Source organism: Zalophus californianus, chromosome 8 (genome assembly GCF_009762305.2).
Source record: "Zalophus californianus isolate mZalCal1 chromosome 8, mZalCal1.pri.v2, whole genome shotgun sequence".
NCBI lineage: Eukaryota > Metazoa > Chordata > Mammalia > Carnivora > Otariidae > Zalophus > Zalophus californianus.
The window spans coordinates 20,328,817-20,345,144 of record NC_045602.1 but is presented as its reverse complement, the minus strand read 5'-3'; the positions used below and the strand labels follow the sequence as shown (position 1 = coordinate 20,345,144).

At 43.3% G+C, this 16,328-nt stretch overlaps 3 protein-coding genes across 8 annotated transcripts in view; 2 read left to right on the top strand and 1 right to left on the bottom strand.

The window, feature by feature from the left end:
• Positions 1-1,696, top strand: part of ADCY3 (adenylate cyclase 3) — a 78,738-nt gene extending 77,042 nt beyond the window's left edge. For 3 of the 5 annotated variants that reach the window (XM_027621311.2, XM_027621312.2, XM_027621316.2), the window contains 2 exons: positions 38-162; positions 670-852. In XM_027621311.2, coding sequence (XP_027477112.1) covers positions 38-162; positions 670-852 — 308 coding nt within the window. Of the gene's footprint in view, positions 1-37; positions 163-669 lie in introns of all 5 variants that reach the window. The other 2 variants (XM_035728783.1, XM_027621313.1) reach the window with 1 other exon arrangement.
• On the bottom strand, positions 1,340-11,299 carry CENPO (centromere protein O). Of its 2 annotated transcripts, XM_027621317.1 has the most exons (8): positions 11,161-11,299; positions 10,789-10,893; positions 9,374-9,543; positions 6,353-6,470; positions 5,405-5,664; positions 3,644-3,815; positions 2,738-2,901; positions 1,340-1,471 (listed from the first exon to the last, which is right to left on the bottom strand). In XM_027621317.1, the coding sequence occupies exons 2-7, from the start codon at positions 10,820-10,822 to the stop codon at positions 2,765-2,767; spliced, it is 891 nt and encodes a 296-aa protein (XP_027477118.1). In that variant the 5' UTR covers positions 10,823-10,893; positions 11,161-11,299; the 3' UTR covers positions 1,340-1,471; positions 2,738-2,764. The 2 variants fall into 2 exon arrangements, with proteins under 2 accessions (XP_027477118.1, XP_027477119.1); XM_027621318.1 differs by lacking the exon at positions 2,738-2,901 and having other exon boundaries at positions 1,360-1,471.
• Positions 11,182-14,515, top strand: PTRHD1 (peptidyl-tRNA hydrolase domain containing 1). The gene is made up of 2 exons (XM_027621319.1): positions 11,182-11,561; positions 14,170-14,515. Exons 1-2 carry the CDS (start codon positions 11,310-11,312, stop codon positions 14,338-14,340), a joined length of 423 nt encoding a protein of 140 aa, XP_027477120.1. The 5' UTR covers positions 11,182-11,309; the 3' UTR covers positions 14,341-14,515.
• The last annotated feature ends 1,813 nt before the right edge of the window (positions 14,516-16,328 follow it).

The window sequence follows — 16,328 nt, the reverse complement described above, 5'->3', positions numbered from 1 at the left end:
GCTCGTGGCTGTGCTCAATTTTATGTCCGTCCACCAGGCATGAACAAAGGAGGGGTCCTGGCTGGGGTCATTGGAGCCCGCAAACCACACTATGACATCTGGGGCAATACGGTCAATGTGGCCAGCAGGATGGAGTCCACAGGGGTCATGGGCAACATTCAGGTATGTCCAGCAGCAGAGCAGAGTGTGTGCTCAGGCCCGGGGGCCGGGAACAAAATCGGACTAGGGCGTGTTGCCCTGGCCTTCTGCTGCCTTTCTGTGGGCCCAGAGTGTCGAGGGGGTGCTTCTGGGAGACTGCAGGCAAGGGTGGGAAGAGCTGCCCCAGTGGAAGGGAGGAAATACTTCACTCCCCTTTCCAAAATTTAGGCTTAACTTCTCGGTAAGACTGTCCTGCCTTTTGGTATGAACTTTCTGATCTCGTGCTTCCAACAACCCCCCTGGAGCCTCCCCAAGCCGTGCCAGCTGGGTCTGGCAGGAAGGCACCACAGAGCGGGGAGGAGAGACAAAAGAAGAGGGAGTGATGCTGCCCCAGGCAACCTGGGGCCACCCTCCAGGGGCAGCAAGCACTATGGCGAGCGCTGTGGCCGTGCCCGCTGCTCTGCAGACGGGGGCGGCCTCTCTGGGACCCGCGGCCCCGCTTGGAGCTCAAGCGACGTTCTCCCTCTACAGGTGGTGGAAGAAACACAAGCCATCCTTCGAGAGTACGGCTTCCGCTTTGTGAGGCGAGGGCCCATCTTTGTGAAGGGGAAGGGGGAACTGCTAACCTTTTTCCTGAAGGGGCGTGAGAAGCCAGCTGCCTTCCCTAATGGCTCCTCGGTCACCCTGCCCCACCAGGTGGTGGACAACTCCTGAATGGCCTCCAGCCCCAACACAGTCCAAATGGGAAGGGAGAATCTATTTTTTGGAATCAAAGAAAGGCCTTGGGAGAGGACACATGACCAAGTCCCAGCATTCCCAAACTGAAGTGCACACTCACATAGACTTTAGGTTTAAAAATCTCCTCAAGCCTTCATTTGTTCATGGATACGTGAGCTCTGAGGGCAGCCATACTACTCCTCAGTGTGCCTGTAGCTTCCTCAGAGAGTAGGGGTCTTAGGTGTAGTACTGGAACAATCCTTCCAGAGCTCTGAGTCTGACCAGCCCTCCTTCCCCCAGAGAGGCCATGGCCACTGTGAGCAGGAAATGTGTCCAAGGTGGAACAAAGCTGCCTTTGCTTCTGGGCTGGGAGCACAGATGGGAGAGCTGGGCTTCAGACGAGGACTTGGCAGGACTTGACAGCTGAGCAGGCAAGTGTTCTGCTCCCCAGCACTCACCTGGAAGCAGTCTTTCAAGCTGGAGACCCGCTCGTCTCCATGTGGTCTGGGTTAGGTGAACTGGCCCTCATGCTGATGTTCCTGATAATCTTGAAAGGTTCTTCTGGAACCCCTGCCACCTTAGTCATGAGAACAGAAAGTGCAATATTTCCTTTTACCTGGTGGGGGGGAGGGAAAGGGAATTTATTTCTGAGAGAAAAATATATAAACAGATCTTCTACATTTATATTTTTAACTTTCTGTTAAAAAAAAAAAAACACTTTCCAATATTGCCTTGCCTCTTGAGCTCTTGCTACAGTCGCCTTTGCTACTGCTTTAAAAGAGAATTTGCAGGTATTGATAAAGAACAAGACTGTTTTATTAAAAGCTTTACTCAACTTGAATGTGATCATTGTGCAACTTCTGTTAAGTACTTTGCTAACTCACACCACGCATCCTTACCATGTGCCTGCAAGGCAAGAGCCTGAACTAAGACATCCGATTATTCTCAAGCTTTCTTCTAAATGGTGGTACAAGTGGACTCTACCTGTCCCCCGGGGCGCCCACACATGTAGGTTGGGTCATCTGGTCCAGGAAGTGACTGTGTTAGGGCCTGAATGCAGCTCTGGGCCCAGGGCAGGAAGGACTCCTATTTGTGACTGAGCAAAGCGGGGACAGGCCCTGAGATAGCTGGACCCACCAAACACAGGCTTTCACATCTGGGCACCATCCCTATAACAAAACACTGTCAGCAAGGCTGAGACCGGGGTTATAATATAAGGAGAAATGATCCACTACTAAGATCAGGAGATGGGGAAGACAACTGTGGAGCTGTGGCTGAGAGCCTGCAGCAGTGAGATGAGGAAGGGTCTGCTGCCCTTTACAACCACCGAGTTTGAGTAGGCTTCTGATCATGCTTTTTTATAACTGACTTAATACATTCAACTCTCTACGAACATGTTTAGAAAACAAAGTATTAGCTACACAGAGCCCGATTATCCACAGTACTTACACTGTATTCTTTATAAAACCGTAGCCTAGAACACACTGCTTCAAACTAAAGATCAAACACACTTTCCTTAACCGTGTTATTCCTGTCGTATCAGGAACCTGGAATGTTCTAAGAACTTTCTTTTCAAAAGTCTCAGGAAAATGAGGCAGAATTACTTAAAGCTTTCATAAAAGTTAGGAATACTCTTTCGTTAAAAGGTACATACTCCCTCTTTCACAAAATGCCTTCTACTGCCCCATCATCCCTTGATTTTCAGCAAAAACGTATGATCAAATCAATACCTCAACTGTCCAAACTTGCCCCTTATCACCCTGATGAGGTATGTGACTGTTCTCACTGCAAGGATGGGCCCCAGGCAAGGGGTCTGAGCCTTTCAACAGTTTTCAGTTGCCAGGACCTAGCCTGGGACTGTGCATAGAATTATTTTACTCACTTCTGTCGTGTTCCCAATGAAAATATTCTAGGAGACCAGGCTCATATCCAACTTTTCTCCTTTTCTTGCAAATGAAGTAAACACTTGATGTAGGGGCTTTGAAAAAAACAGATTTTCATGGGATGCTCGCTGTTCTTCCCAGGAGGAGGATAATGCATCCGTTCCTAAAACAGATTATATCAATCTCATTTAGTGCAACTGGGGGTATCAGAACCCAGATCACTGATGTTCTGGACCCATGTAACCTTTCTTTTTTTTTTTCCTGGTCTGGAGCTGAGACTGCCCTTTATTGGACCAGTGAAATTTTGAAACCTGAACATACTCTGCCCAGAAGTCTAAAACCTATGGTGTGAAATCTGTGGCAGCTTCAAAACTTCCACCTCCTAAAAATATTTGATCCTATTTTTCATTATTGCCCAGGTCACATTACTTCGGTACATTTAACTAAAAACACAATCTCTCTCAGCCAGTCCTAAAAAACTCCCGTATACAAAAGAGGCTCTAGAGAGCTAAGTGTATACTTATTTGTCTAATTGGCTTCTTAGTGAAATGAGTCTTTTGGCTTTCTTCACCATAAGTGACCCTACGACTCAACCTCATTAGCTGTCTCTCCTCAAGAGGGGTCTCCAATGACAACAAATCATAAACCGAAGGAACACTGGCAGAGTCAGATGAAGCAAAGGAGGTGGGAACTAGGGTAATTATGTTTACTACTTACAAAGAGGAGAGGAAAAATGGTAGAAGGAAAATATTCTTTGTATTTTACTGAGTAAATTTCTAGTAGATTAACAGAAGAATGGGTCTCCAGAGGTCCCACTGATACAGTCTACCTATTTTACCCTGTCTCATTCAACCTGAATCACACAGAGCACATTATCATTTCTCCATCAAGGCACCCTTCCTCACCCTGGTACGTAACGGTGACGTCAGTTGGCAGGGCTGTCGTGAGGTCCTTATACAGCAGTCTGGCACAAAATGGGAATGACTGACCCCGTGGCTCCACTTTGTAAGTAAATGACAGCAAGTTGCACAGTGAGTTTCTCCGCAAGGGCCCAACCAGAAAGGCTGCAAAGTCACTCTGAGGAGGGTGGGGATCAAAACAGACACAAAATATATGATGATTACAGTTCCAAAGGCAGTGAGTGGTTGTGACACTTCAAACACATCTACAAAAATAGGGCCCATGAATCAAATTTCAGAGAAATAAAGGGCAGAAAAAAGCCTGTAAAAAGGACTCATGATAAAGATTTATAAGATTATAACTAAGAGTTGGCGGCATCCTAGAAAGGCCTGCAGAAAGCACTGAATGAATGGCCGGGGCATAAGGGAGATACATTTTCTTTGTATAGCTGGCTAAGATGCTTCGTGTCTGCATTCTCGTATCAGTTTAACTGACAACCAAGAGCTTCAGAGGTATTCTAAATGCATGGAGGTGGGGGGGGAGGGGAAGAGGACACCAAGCTTATAAAAGTCACATATTCCTTATCTGCATTCATTTCCCGTCTACTTAAAAAAATCTGTTTTAGTCCAACCCTAGCTCCATTGCAACCCCAAAAAGGTAGGCCAGAGTTTAGACAAAGATAGATAGTATTCCCCTATGTATTATTCTACTTTGCTTCTATACCTAAGGTTCAGCCAGGCACTTGGCACACAGTAGGTACTTTATAAATCCCTGTGAATTAAAAGCATAGAAACTATACAAGCATACATTGGAGATACAGTGGGTTCAGTTCCAGACCACTGCAATAAAGTGAGTCAAATGAATTTCTTGGTTTCCCAGGACAGTTATGTTTACACTACACTGTAGTCTATTAAGTATGCGATAACATCATGTCTAAAAAACTAATGTACACAATTTAAAAATACTTTATCGCTAAAAAAATACTTTTTTGCTAAAAAATGCTCACCATCATTTGAACTTTTAGTGAGTCGTAATAAATAATCAGATCACAATAACAAATAATGAAAAATTTGGTAATATTCCAAGAATTACCAAAATGTGACACAGAGACACAAAGTGAGCAAATACTGTTGGAAAAATGGCACCGACAGGCTTGCTTAACACAGAGTTGCCACAAACCTTCAATCTGTAGAAAAAAACGCAGTATCTGTGAAGCACAATAAAGAGAAGTACAATGAGATGTGACTGTACTACTTTGTGAAGGGAAGAAAGGGTCAAGTATATAAGCCTGAGGACCACCATCAAGGAGTAAATAATCCCTTAACCAGTATCCATGCTTCAATAGCATCCAGAGTTTCAACAGGGGAAGAAGGTGGAAAATAGCTTGTATATAAATAAGAAACATGCATCAGAAGGATAATGGTCAAACTTCTGGCTCAGAATTATAAAACATTTTAAAATACAAAAGAAAACTTGACTGCCCCCCTTTTTCCCTTTTTAAGCCTATTCTGGGCTCATAAAATATGCTATATAAGATCCCAGACAGAGGCGCCCGGGTGGCTCAGTCAGTAAAGCGTCTGCCTTCAGCTCAGGTGATCGTGATCCCAGCATCCTGGGATCGAGCCCCTCATCAGGCTTCCTGCTCAGCGGGGAGGTCTGCTTCTCCCTCTCCCTCTGCCGGTCCCCCGCTTGTGCTCTCTCTCTCTCTCTGTCAAATAAGTAAATAGAGTCTATAAAAAAAAAAAAAAAAATCCCAGGCAAGATACCTGAAGTCGATCTGCCTGGTACTTCCTCCCAGCATAAGCGTTTAGGTATTCACAAAGACAGAACAGGAAGTGCTGAATATTAGTCTGTAAGTATTTTGCAGATATCTCCTCTAGGGGGATGAAGACTGGAATTGAATGGTGATGTATCCGAAGTGGCTTTTGTATGACAAGGTCGATAAAATAGGAATCCAGCAGATTTCCTTCAAAAGCAGTGCTGATGCAGACACAGACCCCTCGGCTGGTCAGTTTCCCACTGAGCCCTGAAGCAAACAAGATGAAACCTCTCAACAGATGTCAGAAAAGGTAGTATCTTCTCAGCTGCGTATCCCATTCACTTCAGCACTGCCTCGTACATACAGTATGTGTTCAAACGTGTGTTGAAGGAACATCATAGACTCTTTCTTCTCACTTACTCTGGCTCACTTTGAATTTGAGTTGTTAAAACCACAGAAGATGGTTGGTGGAAAAGATAAAACATCCTAATATCAAATTATCGAAGAAGAGATTTTGAAATTTTCATTTTATCTCTTACTTTCCTCTGAGTGTCAACTAATGTACAATAGTCCATTTCCTTCCACAATCCTCTATGCCATAGATAATGGGCAGGATAAATCCCTTTTAATGGGGAAACAGAGACTAAAGGGTTCAAATTATTTGACCAGTGGCATCAAGCCAGCCAGCAGCAAAGGCAGTTCTAGTACAAGTTCTGAAACACACTGAATAGCTAAAATGAATAATCTAAGCCAGCCACCAATCAATCTTCTGCAAAAAGAGGCCAATTTTGTAGGTCAAGATGCCTACAAATAGTATGCCAGCTTTGTGTGTGTATGCTGAGGAAGGCAAAAACCCATGGTCATGAAATAAGTCCAGAACTAATAATATATCTAGCAAACCAACTCACTAGAGACAAGAGACTCAGACTGGAAGAGGTCAGAAAATAAATTATACCTGTAAAACGATATGCCTGCAGAATGGCTTTCACATTTTCCTTTCTTCTTTTTGCAATTTCTTGCTCACTGATTTCTGGTGTTTGGTCAGGTTCGACATTGACAGTAGATGCTTTAACCTGTAAAATAATGTAAGTCATTATCACTCAAACACCAATCAATATGTATCACCACATTAATAAAAAAAAAGCCATATGACCACCTTAATTTATGCAGTAAAAACATTTAGTAAAATTCAATACCTGATCACAATTAAAACTCTAGCAAACTAGACATAGAAGAGTATTTCCTTAATCTAGTAAGAGTATCTATACAAAATTTAGAGCAAACAGGTTGACCCTAAGACTATTTCTACTCAACAATATACTGAAGATCTCAGCTAATAGAATAAGGCAAGAGAAACAAGCTACAAGGATTGAAAAGTAAAACTGTTATTGTATGCATACGGCATGATTCCAAATGTAGAAATCCCAAAAGAATAGAGAGATAAACAGAATTAATGTGGATTTAGCAAAGTTGTGATATATAAAGTCAATACACAAAAATCAAATATATTTCTACATGACAATTTGAAAATCAAATTTCTAAAAAATAATACCATATATCAGGGGTCACCAAGATAAGGCTTGTGGGTCAAACCTAACTCAACACTTACTTTTGTAGATAAGGTTTTACTGGAACACACCCATTAATTTACATGTTGTTTGTGCTGCTTCACAATACACAGCACAGCTGAGCAGCGGCCATAGAGACCATCTGGCTCACAAAGCCTAATATACTGATGATCTGGCCTTACACAGGAAAAGTTTGCTGACCCCTGCCATATACAGTAATATCAGGAAAAATCAAATACATAAAGAAAAATATAATGAATGATTTAAGCCCTCTACACATAAAACTATATACATTGCTGAGAGAAATTGAAGAATAAATGGAAAGATAGATCATGTACACTGCCTGGAAGATGCAATACTGAAAATATTTCAACTCTCTCCAAATTATGTGTATAGATTCATTACAATCCCAATCAATTTATAGGTTTGTTTTTGGAAACTGATGGCTGATTCCCAAATTTATGTAAAATTCAAGGGGCCAAGAATAGCCCAAGATAATTCTGAAGAAGACGACATATATGACAGGTGTCAACACTTTGCAGTAAATGAACCTCTGGTACTCGGACAAAGACAAACAGACCAATGGAACAGAAGTCAGAAACGGGCCCACAGTGGACCCAAAGATCCATTACAATACAATGGGAAAAGAATGGACTTCAGTAAGTGGTACTGGATGCAATGGGTATCCATATGGAAAAACAAAAAAAGTATGACCTCTATTTCATACCATACACAAAAATCAATTCCAGATGGACTGTAACTCTGAAAGTAAAAAGTACAATAGAGCTTTTAGAAGATACCACAGAACATCATCCTCTTAAGTTAGGCAAAAATTTATTAAAAGAAAACAAGACCAGTTAAGTAAAAAGTTAGATTCCTAAATCAAACTTCATTTAAATGAAGACTTTCTTTTCATCACAAGATAACATTAGAGAGTGAAAAGGCAAGCCACAGGCTAAGAGAAAAATTATAATACATATCCCAAAGAATTCATACCCAAAAATGTAAAGATTCTACAATTCAGTAAGGGATAGACAATGCAATAAAATTTTTGCAGAAGCCTTCTTGAAAAGCTTATTTCACAACAGAAGACTTTCAAGTATCCAATACAAGTACTTAACAGCATTAGTTATCAGGCAATTGCAAATTACTCCACCATGAGATACTATGACACTCCCACCAGAGTGAAAATTTTTTTAAACTGACAATATCAAGTAGTGGTAAAGATGCAAAACAATGGAAATCTCATACACTGGTGCTGGGAATGTAAAATTGGTATAATCACTTCCAGAAACTATTTGGCAGTATTTACTAAAGATAATATACCTACCCTGTGACCTAGCAATTCTACAAGGTATACACCCAATAGAAAAGTACATTTTACTTCAGAAGACAGGAACAAGAGTTTCAGAGCCCCAAAGTGAAACAACCCAAACAACCCAAATGTCACCAACAATATAATTTAGTAAGTAAATTGTGGACTATTCATAAAATGAAATTACTATACAACAATAAATGCACCAGTTTGGATGAATCTCACAGACAGAACATTCAGCAAAAAAAAGTCAGACATGAAAGAGTTTATACTTTTTACATGTATATGAAGTTCAATGACGTAGTGTTTTATGAAGCATTTTCTTGGCCGTGCAGGAGTTATTGGAGAAGTAGATGTACAGAAAGAGAAACAACTAGCAGACTACTGCAATAATCCTGCCATCCAAATCACCTAGTAAATATTTACAACATATGTGGATACTTGAAGTACAAAGACAATCTAAAGGAAAATTTGACATGTCTTGCTGACTGACCCTGGGCTTGAGAGAAAACTGAAAAGAAAGAAGAATCAAAGTTCACTGTGTGGTTTCAAGTGTGGTCAAGGGAAAGATGGCGCTAATGACAAAAGTGCCAATGACTCAAGTCAGGCTGAAATTGAAGTAACAGGCTCATGTCTGAATTCGGGCTAAGAGACTATTACAAAGAACTTGCCTGCCCTGGGCGCCTGGGTGGCTCACTTGGTTAAGCGACTGCCTTCAGCTCAGGTCATGTTCCTGGAGTCCCAGGATCGAGTCCCGCATCGGGCTCCCTGCTTAGCGGGGAGTCTCCTTCTCCCTCTCCCACTCCCCCATCTTGTGCTCTCTTTCTCTCATTCTCTCTCTCAAATAAATTAAAAAAAAAAAAAAGAAGAAGAAGAAGAACTTGCCTGCCCTATCAGTAGTGTCTGACAATTATTGGCTCATACTAATATGTAGTTGTAGTTGATTCTACAGGACTGATCACTTGAGAGGTCAAGGGCTGCAATCAATCCAGTGAGATCACAGGTGAAGCCCAGTATACAAATTTGCTAATTCCCAGATCATGCTTGCTCTTTTCACTCCAGGAAAACCTGCTAAGGTCACCCTTGCACTCACTCTGGCTTGACGTTGCTTCGCTTCAGCTCTCAGCTCATCTCGCAGACATCTCAGTTTATGAATCTTGGTCCCAAGAGCGCTTTCAATAGCCTGTGCTCTCTGCAGATCTTCTAAGTTTTTACGGGATCTATTCACTTGAATCTCTAGTCTTTCCAAGTGAGCTAAAACACCTGAGGAAAGTAAAAAGGCAATTTCACAAGAAGCGAGGGATTTCTAACTCTGGCAACAGGGTTCATTTCAAGGGGAACAGAGGGTGACTCTTTTTTCAGAACTTTGGTCAGCTAACATGTTAGACATTGGCTACAATTTATAAAACCAGAGGAGGTGACAACAGAAATCAATGATAAGCAACCTCACAGGCTCAGCACTAATGTACAAGCAGTCCCTGACCAGGACACTGTCCAAAGAGAGCATTTTCTGAATATAACTCATCTCAGTTACCCATGATAATAAGGACTCAGGGGAAAACGGGGTCACCAAATTCAGACTCTCTCAGAAACTTTTTTTTTAAATGTAGAATTATTTTTTAAGTTAGCTTTTATACATGTTTTCCCAAAGTGCTAATGCACTAATTTAGACATCCAGAGAGACTTAAATTAAGTACTTTGAAGCTCTGAAAAGTATTATTCACACAGGACTATAAAGATACACACTAGAGGGAACTGCCGACCAATAATACTGGGTATTAGAAAGGAAAACAAGTTCATGGTTGGACAGAAATTCAGAGGCAAATCTCAGTTCCCAAGAGATTAAGGACCAATACAGGAAAGGTCACAGTTTCAAAATGCCAATCAAGTCTAACAATAAAGCATTTGCTAAACGTTTCCTACATATTAAGACACTTGTGCTACATGCTTTACTTGCAAACCATGTAAAGAATTAAAGCATGTGCTTGAAGAGACTTAAATACTTATCTAACCTCCACAACCACCACTGTAAGGCTATTCTTTGCCTCCACTTTCCAGATGAAGAAATTAAGGCAGAGAAAGGTAAAATAACTTGCCTAAGGCCACGATATTTCCAGTGGCAGAGCCAAGACTCAAACCTAGCTCTAACCAACACCAAAGTCACTGCCTGGCACCGACCCTGCCACAGGTGTAATGCCTAAGTGACCCCGAAAAATCCTGGAAAGAGACCTCACTGGCTAGAACTGTAGCTCTGAATATAAACACTGGGCATATTATGAACGCGACCTATCGGTTTAAAAGGGGGCCGGAGCCTAGAAATGTCTGAAGTAATTTCCTTGTGCAACGAATGATCTGAGCTGCCTGTCCCTTTCAGTCTGCAGTTGGTTCCTTTCACCACATGCTCCCAAACAGGCGAGGTCACACATCCGTCAGAGGAGGAAAGGGCTCGTTTAACAAGGCGTCATCGTGGCAGCAATAATAAGGGGGAAAAGGCGACCCTGTGAATACCTCCTCTGGACTTGCCGTCATTCGCCCACTCCATCTTCCTCAGATTTCCACAGGCCCTCTATGAAGTTGGGCAGCAAAGCGGTAATAGGGACCCAGATTTCCTTGCTGGTAAGAGTAAAAAGGCAAGAAAGTCACACCTATTCACGGCAGGACGCGCACAACTCAGGCACTCGCCGCCGGCCCCCGGACACCCCAAGTGTCACTGCCAGGGCTCCCCTTCCCTAACCCGCCCCTCCCGTTCCCCGGTCCCGGCTGGCGGTGTCCCCGTCTACCTGCCCCTGCGCGCGCCCCAGAACACGGCTTTGTAAGAGGCCGTTCAGCCTTCCACTCTGGTCACCGCCCCTCCGTCACCGGGCCTTATGTTCCCCTTACCTCCGCTCCTCTCGCTCACCCAGGACGAGAATGAGAGTTCCCGCCGTCTAAGGCTTCAAAAAAAAACTCAAACCAGTCGCACCCAGGGTGCTTTGCGCCCCCGCCGTACAAAAACATGGCTGCGCTCAGGGCCCCTCCCTCATCCCGGCATGCACCGGGGAGTAGGCGCGGCCTTTCGGTGGGCCTGGAAGATGGCGGCCTCTGGCGCAGAGCCGCAGATCTTAGTCCAATACTTGGTGTTACGAAAGGATCTATCGCAGGCTCCATTCTCCTGGCCAGCGGGCGCACTGGTAGCGCAGGCCTGTCACGCAGCCACCTCGGCCTTGCACATTCACCGTGACCACCCGCACACGGCCGCTTACCTCCAAGACCTGGGGCGCATGCGCAAAGTGGTCCTCGAGGTGAGGCATCCGGCGGAGGGGGAGGGGTGCCGAGGCCATCGAGACCGGAAGTGGGTGTGGTATTGAGGCCGAAACTTAACTTCGTAGCGTGGGTACGGCGGTAGTGGGGAGGAGTCGTTTACATCTATCTAAGCTTGGAAAGGGTTCATGGCCTTCTGCTCTTGCCCCCGGAGCCTTCCCTTGGCTGGATGGGGTCAGACTGTGTGAAGAGCGGACGTCTGGCCGGTTATTAATGCCTCCCGCACCCGTCCGCTCTCACCCGCGTCCTTCTTAGGAGATACCTGTGAGGGTGGAGGCCGGTGGAACCTGTGCACTGGGCCAGCCTTTTATTACAACGCCCAAAGGTACTGTCCCGCTCCCTTCCCGAAAAACCGATTCGGAAGGGATAAGAACACGCGGTTCCTTATTGCAAGTGAAGTGAAACTGAAGCATTACCGGAATATGACGCCTAATTATTTTAAAGTAAATGTGTACCTAATATAAGTTGGACCTAGCATCATAAATACCAGACACTACCGGTGTAAAATAAGAGGTCAGGTTCTTTTTGCAGATGGCCAAACAGAGCTTACCTTACCTTTTCCCTTCGTCAGTTCTGCTGCTGGAAATCTATCCTAGGAAGATAATCAGATGCACCAAAGAGCATTGTATAGTACGAGAATATTCATAGGAACACTTTATAATAGTAAAAAATGTGGAAATAACCAAATTTCCAACACTAGTGATTGGTTCATTTTATGCCCATAAAATGTGCTATTATAAAGCTAGCATAAATCATGGTTTTGGAGCATATTTAGTTGGCCTGGAAGAGTGCTCATTATGTGATGCTAACTGAACTGTATACAAAATGATTCAGATTTTGGAAGGAAAAACTAAGGAAATACATCCAAATATTAAGCACGTGGTGGGATTTTGGTTACTTTCTAATGCTTCTCCATTCGCTCTAGTTTTCTACATTAAGCATATATTTTATTTTACACTATAAAATTTATTTTAAACAAACTAGAATCCTGGAGTGGGGTAATACCTTTATGGCTAGCTGGCACAAGCAGATTCTCTGTCAAGAGAAAAACTTCTGTTGGGTAGTAAAACATCAGGCAATAACCTGTGGGGAAATGTCTTGAGAATCTGAGTAGACAGAAAAGAAGCAAATAGCTTTTTATTTATACTCTTTTTATAGGAAGAAGGGCTCAAGAAATATCTGGTTCAGCTACCCCCCTCCCTCATGTTCAGGCAGATAATATATTTATTTACCCCTTTTCTCAGATAAGAGATCGGAAGCCCACAGAGATTAGGTGAGACCCCTAAGTCTGAATGACATCTGATGATTCCTAGCTGTTAGCCATAACTCAAGAAAGGGATCAAAGAGTCACTCCTGATTAAATTAAGGTGGTGCTGTAGCCATAAAGTCCAATAAAATATAAGACCATGCCAGGGCTAACTCCACTTTTTGGGTGCTTACTATATGCCAGCCACTAGTCTGAGCCTAATTTCATTGAATCGTCACTGCTGCTAGGAAGCATTATCATCCCTGTTTTACGAAGGGGAAAGAAAGTCCCAGCTAAGACACATTAACTCCTCAAAGATCACACAGTCCAATCACTGGGGCCCCTGGGTGGCTCACTTGGTTAAGTGTCTGACTCTTGATCTCAGCTCAGGTCTCGATCTTGGGGTTGTGAGTTTGGCCCCGAGTTGAGCTCCATACTGGGTGTGGAGCGTACTTAAAACACACACACACAAAACACAATCAGTAAGGGGCAGAGCAAGAGTTTGGACTCACTGTCCTCTGGTGCGGAAGAAGGGGGGGAGGGGAAGTCCATGAGTCCTCCAGCATGGCTGTGGCCAGAGGGCTCTAGATAAAGAGTGACAGTCTCAGCATCTTCTAATTTGATAAGACATATCTCTAGTTATCTTAGTGGCTTCTGCCTTTCTAGGCAAAAAAAAAAAAAAAAAAAAAAAAAATGCCAAATAACACACTAATTATCATTATTTTCTGAGTGCTAGCTTTAATACTTGTGTTAATGGGAGTCAGCATGGTGCTAAGGATGAGGAGAAACAGTGGGAGAAGGATGTGAGAGAATGGTTTGCCCGCTGAGCCCGCCTAGCCAACAAGCAGGCACGCTCCCAGCAGAAGGAAAACCCTTCTGGTTTGGGTGGGATTGGGCGGGAGGGGAGGACGGAGATGGAGGTGATGTGTTGTTAGAAATCCTTTCCTACTCAACTCTTAATTAAGTCGGAGCTGGCTGAAGGATTCCGATAGCTGCATGGGCACCAGCTGTAAGAGAAGTAGAAAATGTAGAGAGCACAATTATGGACAATGCATACAGCATCTCAGGAGGAAAGAGAAAAATCATCTCCCGTTTTAGAAATGGGCAGATTACACCTCTCCCTCTCCTACCCCCAGGCCGCTTATCTAAGGTCCTACAGAGAGTGAATGGCCAATGGGGTGGTGAAGCTGATGCTTCTGGAGACATGCTCTACAGCTCCTTCATTGAGAGAGCTGTTCCTTCACTTTGAGTCAAGAGGAACCCCCTCCACACTTTCATTCATTGCCTTCTGACACTTCCTAAATGGGCCATTCAGTCTGTGTCCTGTGCTCTGCTCCTGGTAGGCTGCAGATGAAAGCACCCTAAAGGAGCTGGCTGAGACTCTGCAGCAGAAGAACATTGACCACGTGCTTTGGCTGGAGCAGCCTGAGAATATTGCCACCTGCATTGCGCTCCGTCCCTACCCCAAGGAAGAAGTGAACCAGTATTTGAAGAAGTACCGATTGTTCAAATGACTAAGGTTATCAGTTGCCTTGATGTATTTGAGCATCAGCTGGATCCAGAAACTGCATGCCACCCGTCCCTAAGCATCATATACTCCTCTCCGTGGCAACCCGCTTTTCCCTTTAAGTTATGAATGTTTCTTGAAGGTCAAACACATGTTCATATTAAAGTTGTCATTAATAAGTACTTCCTCTTACTTTTAATTATTAGTTCAGATGGGGAAAGTCAGTGAGCTGCAATATTGTCCATGGGTCATTTCTCAAATGGAAGATTTGGTTAGACTCCTATCCAGGGGTCAAAGAAACAAACACCCTTCCTTCTTTATTAGGAATAAGAGTTCTTCCAGTCACCCAAGTTTAAAACTTTACCTTTGAATTCTTGATTTCTTATTCACATCCAGATACCGTACTCATTGAGTCTAGGACAATTATCAACTTTAAGATACACCATTATTTTACATGTTTTTAAGAAAGAAGAGATGCTGCCATTAAGACATGCGATTAACCCTAAGATGTATTTCAGTTTCAAAGATGTTAAAACATGCATATACATGCACACACACAAATATATATTTGATGAAATTTGTCAAGTACCATATGGTAGTTTTCAGTGCTACCACCCTGCATCAGGCTCATTTTGTTCATCAGAGTATCCCACTGGTCTGCTCCCCTCCTATGTATCCTGGCTACAATCCAGCAGACTTTCTGCCACGAGGTTTATTTAAGGTCGTTGAGCACCCTGTTAAGTAGAGACTCCTACGTGCCCGTAGAATAAAGTCAGAACTCCTCAGCTTAGCCTTCAGACCCTCCACATTTATATTTCCTACCCTGCATTTGAAGTTTATCTACTACTCTTTCCTTACCCAAACTTGATGTTTCAACAAAGGCACTCCAGTTGCTGCCCGCCAGTCTCAGGCCTGGGAGTCAAGTGCTAGTACTCTTCCCTCCCCATTCCCACCTCTGGACTTTAAACTATTTCTGGCTTAAGTTCAATTACCTTCACAAAGTTTTACCCAGCCCAAAATGACAGTTCCCTTCTCTGAACATTTAGAACGCTCTGTACAGTGTTTTACATATTTCTAGAAACATTTGGAAACATCTACAGAAACTGCTTGGGCCTCTGTGAAGTAAAGGTTATAAAGGGTAATTTGCTCAGCACTTGTTGCAAGTCTACGGTGGGTGGCAGGCTATGTTAGGAGTTGAGAAAAATAAGGGTGAACAGAACAGTTTTTGCCTTCAGGTAGCTAAGAATCTAATGAGAAGACAGATATGTAGATAATTCATACAGAAAGAATTGTACAAGGTAATGTGGCTATACTTTCCCCCTCCCATCTAGATACCAAAACAACTAAGATACTAGATACAAAGATTTTCCGTTATAAGAGGTGGTCATTTGAAACTAGGAGAGTGGATAAGAGAATTAGTAGACCCAAAGATACAAATGTAGGGACCCGAAGGGGTACGTGCACCCCAATGTTTATAGCAGCAATGTCCACAATAGCCAAACTGTGGAAAGAGCCAAGATGTCCATCGACAGATGAATGGATAAAGAAGATGTGGTATATATACACAATGGAATATTATGCAGCCATCAAAAGGAATGAGATCTTGCCATTTGCAACGACGTGGATGGAACTGGAGGGTGTTATGCTGAGTGAAGTAAGTCAATCAGAGAAAGACATGTATCATATGACCTCACTGATATGAGGAATTCTTAATCTCAGGAACAAACTGAGGGTTGCTGGAGTGGTCGGGGGTGGGAGGGATGGGGTGGCTGGGTGATGGACATTGGGGAAGATATGTGCTACGGTGAGCGCTGTGAATTGTGTAAGACTGTTGAATCACAGATCTGTACTTCTGAAACAAATAACGCAACATATTTTAAGAAAAAAGAAAAAGAAGAAGATAGCAGGAGAGGAAGAATGAAGGGGAGTAAGTCAGAGAGGGAGACGAACCAGGAGAGATGATGGACTCTGAAAAACAAACTGAGGTTTCTGGAG

Coding starts and splice junctions, on each gene's coding strand:
- CENPO (XM_027621317.1), bottom strand. CDS start 10,822: ATGGAGTGGGCGAATGACGGCAAGTCCAGAGGAG. Junction 9,544..10,788: donor TGACGGCAAGTCCAGAGGAG/GTATTCACAGGG, acceptor TACTTTCCTCAG/GTGTTTTAGCTCACTTGGAA. Junction 5,665..6,352: donor GCAGGCATATCGTTTTACAG/GTATAATTTATT, acceptor TGTTTGCTTCAG/GGCTCAGTGGGAAACTGACC.
- PTRHD1 (XM_027621319.1), top strand. CDS start 11,310: ATGCACCGGGGAGTAGGCGCGGCCTTTCGGTGGGCCTGGAAGATGGCG. Junction 11,562..14,169: donor TGCGCAAAGTGGTCCTCGAG/GTGAGGCATCCG, acceptor TGCTCCTGGTAG/GCTGCAGATGAAAGCACCCT.